At 48.2% G+C, this 13,800-nt stretch overlaps 1 protein-coding gene across 26 annotated transcripts in view; it reads right to left on the minus strand.

Annotated features, from left to right (window-relative positions):
• MFAP3L (microfibril associated protein 3 like) overlaps nucleotides 1–13,800 on the minus strand; it is a 187,746-nt gene that overhangs the window by 159,548 nt on the left and 14,398 nt on the right. For 15 of the 26 annotated variants that reach the window (XM_081495418.1, XM_081495414.1, XM_081495425.1 and 12 more), the window contains exons 1-2: nucleotides 4,760–4,883; nucleotides 3,776–4,197 (exon numbers count right to left, since the gene is read on the minus strand). In XM_081495418.1, the coding sequence (XP_081351544.1) occupies nucleotides 3,776–4,067 (292 nt within the window). In that variant the 5' untranslated portion in view covers nucleotides 4,068–4,197; nucleotides 4,760–4,883. Of the gene's footprint in view, nucleotides 1–3,775; nucleotides 4,198–4,759; nucleotides 4,884–13,800 lie in introns of those variants that run through there. The other 11 variants (XM_081495530.1, XM_081495543.1, XM_081495522.1 and 8 more) reach the window with 3 other exon arrangements.

The raw sequence follows: 13,800 nt of genomic DNA on the forward strand, positions 1-13,800 counted from the left end.
TATTACTAGGGAATTCCTTAATGTGGCATCTGATTTTCTCACCTGCCTGTGAGCATGGCACTGCAGGATACATGTTCACTGGAAAGTTTTTGTTTATAAAGTATAAAGAATATAAAGTACTCTGGGATCAACCTAAGAACTGGAGTGAAAGAGAAAGTGTTAGTCACTCAGTCCTGTCCAACTCTTTGTGATCCCATGGACTGTAGCCTCCCAGGCTCCTCTGTCCATGAAATTCTCCAGGCAAGAATACTGGAGTTGCCATGCCTTCCTTCAGGGGATCTTCCCAACCCAGGGATTGAATCCAGGTCTCCTGTATCGCAGGCAGACTCTTTACCATCTGAGCCACCAGGGAAGTAAATCAGTTAAATTATAATTGTTTGCCTGGGTTTCTCATATTTGAGACTGAAGTTATCCTCAGTTGATGGAAACATGACTTAAATCATTCATTCAGAGATTCTACAATGAACTACATCACTTACAATGTGGAGATTCAGAGGCTGGGTGTGAATAAATATCAATTTGGTTTTGCTTTGCAAATAAACAATAGACCCATCAGGTTGAATGGAGAAGGAAATGGCAACCGACTCCAGTATTCTTGCCTGGAGCATCCCATGGATAGAGGAGCCTGGTGGGTTACAGTCCATGGGGTCGCAGAGTCAGGCATGACTGAGCAACTGAACAACAAATGAGTTGAAAGCAAGCCTCATACCATGGCGAACACATGGTGAAAAGCATTGTAACAGAGAACTCTTCCCTGTCTGGCCTGGAAAGGGTCCAGCACTGCCCTGGGAATCAGGTTCTTAATCTGAATTAATCTTTGCTAGGGATTCATCCTTAATCTGCCTGTGTACCCGCCGGTCAAAAGACCCGAGCCCCAGAGCCCCGGGAAACTTGACCCTAGGTCTGCCTCTCAGGTTTCGGGTCTGAGCCTTTCTGAAGCCCCTCCATCTTCCCAGACTGGCCCTCAGAGACAGAAGGGGCCCGGCCTGGCCCTGGGGGAGTTCTGAGAGCGGCAGATATTTCCGTAAAAGCACTTGTGTCCCCAAGCAAGCCAGACAGGTTCTCCTGAGAGGTGGGGCAAATTAACTATAGTTTCCTTCGAAGTGTCTGTTATCATACTGCATTTTTGTTTGTTTCATCCCCCTCTGGCATAAACTTAAGCCTAATGAGAAGTCTGATATTTCCCCAAAGCAACTAGCAACTATTAAAAAAAAAAAAACAACAATCTGTAAGCATTAAAGTGACAAGGTTCCCCAGGGATTGTGAGACGAGAAGAGCCTGCATCACTCCAGGTCCTCTGCCTCAGGGACCATCCTCAGGGAAGCTGCCTGGGGCTGTGGGGGCCTGCAGCACCCCCCTCGCCGGCTGGGAAACCTGGCGGGAAGCCTCCCATAGAAGGTGCTGTCACATTTTCTGAAAGAACATCTGTGGAGAGAGGTTCCTGGCGTCCCTGAGCACTCAGCTTCTAACAACTTAGCCAGTGTCCTCTCTCTGAGAGTAGAAGACACGGGAAATCTAGTGAATTTCAGTCTCCTGTGAGTGTGCGCGGACAGACCAACCTGTACCCACTCTGTGAAACCTCCCCTTGTCCACATGGGCAGGGGCCAGCCTCCTACCCTGTCTATTCACTCCTTGAATATCAGGCTTCAGATGTGATACAGCAGATTTATCCAAATATAAAATCATCTGAGCAAGGGAAATGATCAATTTGATCTTCCTGACCCAGGGATCAAACCCACATCTCCTGTGTCCCCCTGCATTGGCAGGTGGATTCTTTACCAACTACACCACCTGCGATCAAACCAGACTATAGCAGGCACAGAAAAAAAGAACACGTCTGGTTGACTGAAAGTTTGTGACAGAAGGGAAGGTGCTGAGCTCAAGAGAACTACAGAATCTATCTGTGGTAACTTCTCACACTGACCTTCCTCACTTTGGTGGGAAATATAGCACCAACAGGACAGGAGAAGGTGAGGTTATTTGCATGGGGAACACTTGGGATCAATCTGTTCACCTCCTACCCTTTCATCCCCACTCCCTCTGTGGAGGAATTATCTACAAGTTCAAGGTCAGAGAAGGAGGAACCTGGGTGTAGAAGAGGAGGAGCAGAAAAGAGTGCTAAAGTCAGGAGGCAGGCACCTGATGGGAACATAAATGGCTTTCTCCAAATATCTCAGCTACGCTTTTAGTGACGGCTGTATTCTGTCAATAGGAAAGTGAAACGCAGAAATGCATACCAGTTACAAGACACCACTGCTTTACTGACTATTCAAAGGGTTTCTGAACTTGGATTTTATAGTTATCTTCAGGGATGTGTTAAACTGTCTCAGTTCAGTTCAGTCACTCAGTCGTGTCTGACTCTTTGCAACCCCATGGACTGGAGCACGCCAGGCTTCCCTGTCCATCGCCAACTCCCGGAGTTTACTCAAACTCATGTCCATTGAGTCAGTGATACCATCCAACCATCTCATCCTCTGTCGTCCCCTTCTCCTCCCACCTTCAATCTTTCCCAGCATCAGGGTCTTTTCAAATGAGTCAGTTCTTCGCATCAGGTGGCCAAAGTATTGGAGTTTCAGCTTCAGCATCAGTCCTTCCAATGAATACTCAGGACTGATTTCCTTTAGGATGGACTGGTTGGATCTCCTTGCAGTCCAAGGAACTCTCAAGAGGCTTCTCTAACACCACAGTTCAAAAGCATCAATTCTTCAGCACTCAGCTTTCTTTATAGTCCAACTCTCACATCCATACATGACTACTGGAAAAACCACAGCTTTGACTAGAAACTGTCTACAGACGTGTATTTATCTGGCCTGGGCCTAAGCGAGTCAATGCAGATACAGATTCAAACACATCAGAAGTTCCTAGTCACAGGTCAAAACAGGCCCAGTCTGGAATAAACACAATTAGGTGACACTTGTGGTTCCTTTGGGGGAAACCAGTGGGTAGTCAGTGCATAAATTGTTAGTTTCATGCATATTCTGCTTCTTAGCCCAGAACAATGGGTCCTTAGACTAACATCTATTGTATACTTCATCTAATAATGAATCTTATTTATTCTTGAAGGCTGAAGCCTCGCTGTGTGATAAAGTTGATATCTTTAGAAGGACAGCTATCTTTTTTTATCTTGTTCATGCATTCCAGGACGATCCCACAGGCATCGGAACAACTAAGCCTGTGCACCTCAACTACTGAGCCTGAGCTCTAGAGTCCACGCGCCTCAACTGCTGAAGCCCGTGGGCCCTAGAGCCTGTGCTCCAGAACAAGAGAAGTCACTACAGTGAGAAGCCCGTGCCCTGCAACTAGAGAGTATGCCCTGCTTGTACAACCAGAGAAAGGCTGCACAGCAACGAAGACCCAGCGCAACCCAAAGAAATAAATAAAAATTTTTTAAAAAGCATGGCCTTTAAACCCATTTAATGACAGAAAACTGCTACATTCCAAGAAACAAAGGAAAACTAACTCCCTTATGAATGAAACACATACGGAAAACCCACTTTACATCCACCCCTATAGCAATTAGCATGCATTATACTGTAAAATTTCAAGAGGCTTTTTAAAAGACACTAATACTTGCCTTTTGTTTTCTGAGTCAAGAGTGAAAAACATGAATTCATTATCGCTGTGAATCCTTAAGGATATCTATTTCTCTCTCTTGCCTGAGAAAAACAAGACTCAGAAAGATCTTGAAACGATGTCAGTAAGAACCAGAGATGCCTGGGGCACCCGCCCTACCCCTCCTTGTATTTTCTGACCCTGGAGTAGCGAGATGGCCTACCTCCACCTCGATCCTCCTCGCTCTCTCTCAGCAGCTTGCCCACCGAATTGTACCACTTGAACTGGGGTTCGGGAAGGCCATAGACACTGCAGTTGATCAAGGCACTGTTCCCTTCCTTGACAATGATGTGGTCGGTCCTGGCAACGACCATGGGCGCTGAGCCTACCACCACGTAGGTGCTGTTTAAAGTGCTGTCGGCCACAGTCCTGGCGGTCACCAGAGTGGACACCAAGATTAAAAAGGGCACGGAAGGCAGAAAGCACACAGGCAGCTGGCTCTTCACTGCATCCATCTTCTCTGCTCACTCTGTGAGGTGGCAGAGCCAGCCGGCCGGGGGGTCCTCTAGTGGCTGACACTCTGTTCACAGCAGGCCAGGGGCCAAACCTGGCCTGGGTCCATGAAGTTGGCGCCTGATTAAAAACCTGTTTAGAAAATAAAAAAAAAGAAACGCATAAATATTAGCATTTATACTTTAAAATGATTATTTATAATATGTTAGAAACCCAGCTAAAACACACATCTAGCTAATTTTTAAACAGCACACCAATCATGAAGTTGTTCCAAACGTTCATGGAAATCATGATATACGAGTTTGTTATTTCTGCTACTGAAACATAAGACTCTTAGCAGGAACAGCGTAACTTTGTATCACACGATCTTGCGGCGCTCACGCTCAAAGGCGACCCAGCTTTCCTCAGTCAGCACCAGGAGGCCTCGTCTCACCCCTCACCTGTCCCCTTGTGGACCCCAGGGGTGCACCTGGGTGCTCGGAATCTCTCTCTGCCGGTGGACATGCCCTCTGCCTCCTGCAGTGCACCCCCGGGGTCTGCCACAGCGGAAGGGCTCCCCTAGCATCAGCTGGCGTGCCCCTCCCCAGACTGGGACGCCCTTCCCCTTTCAGGCAACCACTCCGGCTCCTCAGCCTTCATGGCCTCCAGCGCCCTCTGCCCTGGGCGACCCTCCCCTCCCGCCCACGTCACTCACTGAACTCCTCGGTCTCCATCTTCACCTGCCTCCTGGGATGTAGGATGTGACATGGTGGGTTGGATGCACTTTCTCACCCAAGATCTAACCCCCGCCTACTGCCCTCCTCTCCATCTCACCCACTAAGCACATGGCCACACCCCTGGACCTTTCTTCTCCCCACATTCTAAATTCTGAAGTTCCAGGTCATTCTGAGGTTCTCAGTAGCCATCCTGCCCTGCACCCCACCTCCTCAGTGCCCTCACTGGGTTTCCTGGTCTCCCTACTCGCCTTAGGCTGCCCCCGCTGCCCTGGCCAGCACCCGGGCACACAGACCCCCTCCCCCCAAGACTGCGTCCTCCTGCCAGTGTTTAGCTGGATGCAACCCACCCCGGGACGTCCTGGCTCCCACCGCAGAGGCCCGCGCAGAACTGGAGGACGAACTATACCCATGACGTGCTTGCAGAAACCAAGGCATGTCGCCACCCCAGCGGAGGCGGCCGGCCCTGGGAGCAGCCGAGCTTGCGAGTCCACTGTCCTCTTTCCTCCATGGTCTCTCCAGCTTCAGAACCAACACTGGCCCAGTGGTGGTACAGCCTGCCCCCCACAGGGTGGTGGGGCTGAGTCCCCTCTGTTCGCCTCCCACCCACTGGGGAGGCCTTCTGCCTTTCAGCCGCAAGCCCTCAGCTGCCATCAGCTCCTCTAATGGGGACACTCAGTGTCCACCTGCTCTTTATTGAAGTGGATCCTGCTCACATCGCCCAGTCTCTCTTACTAGCCCTGTGGCAGCTGGCACTGTGATAGCTGCTCTCTCCATCCTCTCCTTCTGTGGGGTCTCTGTGCTCCAGCCCCCCACTGACGGTGCTCCCTGTTCTTCCCCAGCCCCTCTCCTTCCCCTGCAGCCCATCCTGCCTCCTCCCACCTGAGCACCCTCTGGGCCAGATTCCTGGTCCTGACCCCCTCCTTGTGGACGGTACCACCCCCAGCCCATGCACTTCCTCACCAGGATGCCCTGTGGGGACTCATGTCAGTGACCTCAAACCAGCCAGTCAAATCTGCCAACCAGGCTGCGGCACTGTCCATGCGGGAAGGCGCAGGGACAGTCCTCAGCTCCACCATCACCCTCTTTCCCTCTGAACGTCCCTAACAAAACATTGTGAACCCCACCTCCTGAATACTGCTTGGGCGGGTCCCCCGTTTCTGTGTCCTCTGAGGGCCCTCCCTGGGGGCCTCTGTGTCCCCCTCCTAGGAGCGGGGAGGGAGACTTCTGTGCTGACCCCCTGCCTTCAGTCTTGGCCCGGGTTCCAGGCCGACCCCTCCAGCCACTCTAAACACGAGCCACACGGCGCTCCTACTTTATGTAGCAAGAATTTGCGTCTTTGCACTGCTGTGCTACACAATCTGGATTCCTTATCCGTCCTATTCAAAAAGAATTACTGAACATCTACTATGAAAGTGAAAGTGTTGGCTGCTCAGTTGTCTCCGACTCTTTGCGACTTACGGATTGCAGGCCCCCAGGCTCCTCTGTCCATGGGATTTCCCAGGCAAGAATACTGGAGTGCGTTGCTATTTCCTTCTCCAAGGGATTGAACCCACGTCTCCTACACTGCAGGCAGATTCTTTATGTTCTGAGCCACCAGGAAATATCTACTATGGGCAGACATTATTCTAGGTCCCAGAGACAGATGAACAGACAATACAGATCTTGCCTGTGGAGACTGTATCCTCATGGGGAAAAGCAGAGTAAATACCATGTGTATAAGAACTTTGGATAACCACACATGCTTTGAAAAACACACCATGATGCACCTAAGTGCCAAATGACGCAATCCGGGAGAACTTCCCTGAGGAGATGGCCTCGGAGCTCTTTGGGAATCACCCAGGCCCCAGAAAAGGGCATTCCAGGAAGAGCCAACAACTAAAGCAAATGGGGCGCTGCCAGATGTGTCAAAGACATGGACGGGTCCAGATCTCCTAGGGCTCTAGAGGACACAGTAAGGAACCTGGATTTTATCAGACGTTCATCGAAAAATGTTAAGCAGGGGAGAGAGGATATGATTTCTCTTTTAAAATCAACTTTGCTCGTGCTCAGTAGTGTCTGACTCTGCGACCCCTGGATCGTAGCCTGCCAGGCTCCTCTGTCCATGGGATTCTCTAGGCAAGAATACTGGAGAGGGTTGCTATTTTCTCCTCCAGGGAGTCTTTCCAACCCAGGGATCAAACTCACATCTTTTGCGTATACTGCACTGGCAGGCAGATTCTTTACTGCTGAGCCACTGGGGAAGCCAAAAATCAACTTCACTGTGCTGTAATTTACAAATTAAAAAACATACCCATTTTGGGTGTGCATTTTAATAGGTTCGGGCAGATTTACAAACCCATGTAACCACCACAATACACAAGATGTGGAAAGCTTCCATCATGACCAGAAGCACTGTCGTGCCCCTTCCAGTTTTAGCTTTTCCAGGGACCCACCTTGGTTACTTTGTATACGGCATGAGGAAGGGGCAAGGTTCATTTCTTCCCCACACGGGCATCCAGCCGTGTTTGCAGCACCTGTAGAAAACACCCTCCTTTTCCAGTGGTTGGCCTTGCCCCCTTGTCAAACACAATGAGTCTGTTCCACGAGTGCTGATGTCTTTCCCGAGGCCAATACCATCCGGACCATACTGTCAACCTCCTCTTTGTCTCTGCAGAGTCTGACATGTTCCCTGACACTTTAGATGCCCAATGAACTGCTGAATGAATGAATCTGTCTTCAAAAGCAGAAATTATCATTCCAACTGTGGATAAAAACACTGAAGAGGTACTGGGGATGATAAAGCAGCTTCAGGTCACAGATTTCTTCAGTGGGAAAGACACACACACTCCCCACAGGGCTGGGTGCCTTCCTGTCCAGGACAGCCCACACGTGACTCCCCAGCAGGAACTATGGGGCCCAGGATCATGACACGTTAACCCCTGGGACTATGGTTTTCTTTAAGTGGCTCATCTTGTGGTTTTCTTTCAGCAGGAAGTTATTAAGCTGACCTGCTCCTTACAGAACAGTTAAGACATGGGCTCAGGTTTGAGAGCAACTAGGCGAGGATCCTGGATCTAATCCCCCTGACAGCCTGCGTGTTTTCAGCCCAGGACTTACCAGTAAAGACTGTTATTAGGATTTATGATCGCATGTATGTCAAACTTGAACTGCTTGGCTTGATAAATAAAAATTGCTAATACAATGTACAAAGAATCCTTCACCGAAATGAATATTTCTTGAGTTTCCTCTAAGTTATATCACACCTTATTTTCAGTTCTGTTGAATACCTTATGACTGCCATCCCACCACTGGAAATCATGACAAATGGCCATGGTTCCTTTGAAGGGGCTCAGATCCGAGAAGCACGAGCACCGTGGACAGCATCCAGGGTTACTCCGACTCCCTAGAGGGAGGTGAGGGCAGACGCTGACCAAGGGCCTCAGGAAGAATGAGAAAGAAGTCATAGTAGGAGACAGATTATCATGAATATGTACCGTAAATACACTGTGACTTTTTTTTTTTGCAATTAGGGAGAATGCAGTAAATGCAGACTTTAAACATAGCCAAAGCTGTGGTTTTTCCAATAGTCGTGTACAGGTGTGAGAACTGGGCCATAAAGAAGGCTGAGCACTGAAGAATTGATGCTTTTGAATTGCAGTGCAGGAGAAGACTCTTCAGAGTCCCCTAAATTGCAAGAAAATTAAACCAGTCAATCCTAAAAGAAGTTAACCCTGAATACTCATCGGAAGGACTGATGCTGAAGCTGAAGCTCCAACATTTTGGTCACTTGACATGAAGAGCTGACTCACTGGAAAAGATCCTGATGCTGGGAAAGACTGAGAGCAAAGGAGAAGGGGGTGGCAGAGGATAAGATGGTTAGATAGCATCACCAATTCAATGGACATCAATTTGAGCAAGCTCTGGCAGACAGTGAAGGACAGGGGAGCCTGGCATGCTGCAGTCCATGGGGTCGTAACGAGTTGGACACAACTTAGCAAATGATCAACCATGGGTCTGAGAAGCATGAGCACCGTGGACAGATCTTGGGGTCACTCTGACTCCCTGGAGCAGGGAGAGGCCTGTGCAGTCGCTGACCAAGGACCTCAGAGAGAAACAGAAAGAAGACATAGTAGGAAAGAGGTTCTCATGCATATGTGCAGTAAACACACTATGACATTTTTTCTCCCCCGCAATTAGGGAGAATACAGTAAATGGGAGATTGCACTAGGCTTTAAGATGCATAAATCTGAGGTACTTTCAAACAAAGGCTGGCCATGAGGTTTCTACTTCCCAACACACTGTGCTGGCCAGGACAAAGAGAAGGGGAAACTACTGTCCAGTCATCTTCCAATCATGTCAGTCAGTGTTCTGGACTAGAAACACAGCAACTGTTCTGGACTGGCATCTGGTTCCCTCAGAGACCTTACCAGGCAAGGGGCCGAGGCATACACCTCTGCCCCATGCAGGCCAAGTAGGGAGCTGACTCATCCCTCCCCTCCTTCCCCATGTGAAAAGTCACTGAGGTACTTAAGAGAACAGAATATGTCATTTATGGGCTGTTTGTAAGCCAGGTGTTTTTACTCTAAAACTCTCTGTGAGCATTTATTTTTGAAAAGAAAGCATTGAATGCACACGAATGAATGAACAGTTTTTAATTAAGAATTCACCCTATTTCATGCCGTGCCCTTTCAAGTTCAGAGTTTTAAAAAAGTATTTGTTATGTGCTGGGCACACTGCCAGGGACTTGTGGGGTCAACACGCCATAGAATGCAGAGTTATAGGCCGTGTCTACTTACAGTGGCCTGCGGTGAGAGACAGCAGTTAGTTCAGCATGCTCTGCTGGTGCCAGGAGCATGGGGGTGGGGCTGGCGACACTGGGATGGGTGTTTGCTCTTGGCCTCCCTGGTATCCAGCCCCACTCCAGCTCTGCCCCCACCCCCGGGAGTCCCATGGTGCAGACCCGAGTCCTAATTGTCCCAGGGCAGGTACAGCTTGTTCCAGACTCCCTGACACCCCTCCCACACAAGACCTTGGCTTTCTCAGGGACTTGGGGCAGCTCAGCAGACTCTCCTCCCTCCCCAGCACCCAAGGTCCTGCCTCCTTCCTTCCACACCTGCTCTGCAGCCACACTGGGGTGGAAGCCCCAGGCAGCTGCTCAAGAGGCAGGAGTCGCCAAAAGAACAGAAAGACGTCATGTCCCTTTGCACACTGGGAAAACATTTCACAAATGGACTTTGTTCAGCTTCTCAGACTTTGCACATGGCATCGCGAGAAGTTCAGTTAATATCACCGTCACACTCGGTAAGACATTTCAGCCACTGAAGAATAAACCACAAGGGCTGAAATCCACCAGCTTAAAATACAGTCCTTCAAAATACAACAACGAAGGCCACAGCTCCCCAAACCAGGCTTAACCACGGCCACAATGGACGAATTGTTGAGGTTCATGGGTGCGCTCAGAAAACTTTCACAGACTACTTGACTTTAAAAATAAATGAAACAAAAGAGAAAACAGTTAGCAAGCAACTTGGCCCTTTCCCTACTTCTAAACAACTGCATTTTATAAAAGCATTTTAATAAAATGTTTTGTGGAGTCTTATTTGCTATCTCTTCACCTATAATAAAACATGACTATTGACCATGAAGTTCTGGAGTTGGAAGGGAAAGGGCCTCTTGTGTGAGGGTGTTCTGAACTACATGAATGTACATGATTGTTTTTTTCTTGGCAGGGTCCATGCTGGCATTTCCCCATCAACTGTGATGAATAATTTTATACTTCACACAACGGGGTTTTGTCACGACATCTACAAAGAGTTATCACTGGTTTTCACTTGTGCATAAATGATGTAAACAGCACAGAGCCCACATTTTAGATAAGGTGCATTCGTGATCGGTCCCTGATCCTCAGGTGCGGGGGGGATATCTCAACTTCCTGTGGAATGGAGAGGGTCTGACATACTCAGTACGTCGTAGATGCTAACATTCAAAACTGATAGCCTTGGGACTTCCCTAGCAGTCCAGTGGTGAAGACTCTGCCTTTCAGGGCAGGCAGGGCAGGTTCAACCCCTGGTTGGGGAGCTAAGAATCCCACATGCCTTACAGCCAACCCCCACCCCCGCCCCCCCAAAAAACCCCCATAAAACAGAAGGAATACTGTAACAAATTCAATAAAGACTTAAAAAAAAAGAATAGTCCAAATTTAAAAAAAAACACAAAATAAAAAAACACAAAACAACTGATAGCCAGCTGCCACCACCCTAGTTTGGCTATCTTTCTGGAACTTCCTTTCCTGTGACTTATAATCAGTGAAAAACACCCACACTAACCTTTTTAACCTGGGCTTCCTTGGTGGCTCAGCAGTAAAGAACCCACCTGCCAATGCAGGAGATGCAGGTTCGATCCCTGGATTGGGAAGATCTCCTGGAGAAGGAAATGGCAACCCACTTCCAGTATCCTTGCCTGGGAAGTCCCACAGACAGAGGAGCCTAGTGGGCTATGGGGTCACAACAGTAGGACACAACTGAGCAACTAAACAAGAACAAACCCTTTTTTACGAACATGATATAAAAATGATTTTCTTTTGCAATTTTAAAGAAAAATGACAAAATTCTACCAGCCCATTCTTTCTCTGATCACTTGAGTTTTCAGTTAGTGAAGGTGACGTCTGAACACGGGCTGTGCTGTGTGCTGTGGTTAGTCGTTCAGTCATGTCTGACTCTTTGCGACCCCATGGACTGCAGCTGGCCAGGCTCCTCTGTCCATGGGATTCTCCAGGCAAGAATACTGGAGTGCGTTGTCATTTCCTTCTCCAGGGCATCTTCCCAACCCAGCAATTGAACCTGGGTCTTCTGCATTGCAGGCAGATCAGGCAGATTCTTGACCAACTGAGCTACAAGGGAGATGCCCGAACACAGGCTAAGAGCATCTAAAGCCAAGATGAAGAATTCTGTGGAGCAAGCATATTCCTGCCATGGTGACTGCAGCCCAGCCACAGCATTTAAGTCCTCAATCAGCTGAGTTCCATCTCGATGTCCAAAGTCATGTTACAGAAAGAGGGTCACGCGGTCCTTCTTTCTTCCTGACACGTGCTCTGGAATCTGCCTGTGTAGGGATCCTAATGCCTCTCATCACACAAAGCTAAGTCTCAACCCAGACGGAGATGTGAAGGTTACATGAAAGGAGGAAGAGCATCTTTGGTAGCACCCAGCATCCGTCCACACCACTGCGCAATAACTGAGGAGACCCCCTGTACCAGGCACACTGCTGGGGTGTGGAGCACACGGGGAGGACAGGTCCTTACCCCAGTCATCCAGAGTCGAGGAGGAGGACGCAGAGAGTAAACTGACAGTTACAGGACAGTGGGACAACCACCCCATCAGACAGGGGTCGAAGACCCACGTGGTACCGGACAGGAGACTGCAGTGGTGCAGGGTCTAGGAAGAACCTTCTACAGGAAGCAACCCTGGGATCTAATTACAAAGGAGTTCGCCAAGGGGGGCAGGGGCCAAAGAGACAACGGTGATTGGAGAGGACCTGGCGCATGTGGGGAAATGTATATGACGGTGGTGGGTGGTTGAGTCACTAAGTCGTGTCCGACTCTTGCGATCCCATGGACTATAGCCTGTCAGGCTCCTCTGTCCAATGGATGCTCCAGGCAAGAGTACTGGAGTGCATTGTCATTTCCTCCTCCAGGGGATCTTCCACACCCAGGTATCGAACCTGTGTCTCTTGCATTGGCAGGCAAGATTTTTTTTTTCTTTTTTTTTACCACTGAGCCACCAGGGAAGCCCCAACATTATACAAATTTGTACATCAACGATGAGCTACACACAGGTAATGGGGGAGTGGCCCCCAGACGAAGTTGGCAAGGTCACTGAACAATTCAGAAGGTGCTAGAACAAAAGGTCTCATTCTACTCTATGAACTACACTGATGTTCAGGCCTCTACAGCATCGGATGCTTGGTTATTTTTCTGATACACAAAAAGCACCTAACTTTTCAAAAATGGATGTTTTAAATCACTGGTTTTCAAACCTAACAAAGAACGAGAGGCCCCAAGATGTCATCTCTGTAATACTTAATTTTTTTATTGGATACAGCATAATAAGAAACCCTTCTTGGATCTTCATTTTTTTCCACATGCTGTGCCTTTTCTGATTAAAACTAAGAATCATCTTACTCCTCTGCCATCTTCTTCCCCTTTTCTATGGAGAGCAGCATGGAAGCACATACACTACCATATGTTAAACAGAGCCAATGGAAATTTGCTGTATGACTCAGGGAACTCAAACTGGACCTAGAGGGGTGGGAAAGGGTGGGAGGTAGGAGGGAGGTACCAGAGAGAAGGGACATATGTATACCTATGGCTGATTCATGTTGATGCTTGACAGAAAACAACAAAATTCTGTAAACCAATTATCCTTCAATTAAAAAGCAAATAAATAAATAAATATTTTAAAAAGAGGAAAAAAAGTAGGAATCATATAAAATAAACCTCTCATAAATATAATGTTTAGAAAAGGAGAAAGAAAAAACGAACAGTATTAAAGATTTTCTGCTAGTATTAGTCGCTCAGTCGTGTCCAACTCTTTGTGATCCCATGGACTGTAGCCCACCAGAATTCTCTGTCCATGGGATTTCTCCAGGCAAGAATACTGGAGTGGGTTGCCATTCCCTTCTTCACGGGATCTTCACCTAATGACTATTGTCAGGCAAGATAAAAACAGGTCTATTGCATGTATCTGTTCACAAAACAAGAATCTTAGGTCCGGAAAACCCTGGGCGTCTCTGCTCAAAGGTTTTTTTTTTTTTGGTGGGGTTTTCTGTTTGGTTTTTTAACACAAGGTGAGACAGAGAGACCAAAGAAGGTAAGAAACTGCCTGGGGACACACAGTTTAGTGGCTTCAAACCAGGATAAAAAGTCACGCCCATATCAGATCTGATATCATATTAAAACCTCTTGGCTCCATAAAGGCAGTTTTTCATTGTTCTGGCAGCTGAGACAGACACCGAGGGCTGTTCTAATCACAAGAGTATCTTT

The sequence above is a fragment of the Giraffa tippelskirchi genome, chromosome 1 (assembly GCF_054371585.1).
Source record: "Giraffa tippelskirchi isolate mGirTip1 chromosome 1, T2T-mGirTip1v1.2.pri, whole genome shotgun sequence".
NCBI classification, from domain to species: domain Eukaryota; kingdom Metazoa; phylum Chordata; class Mammalia; order Artiodactyla; family Giraffidae; genus Giraffa; species Giraffa tippelskirchi.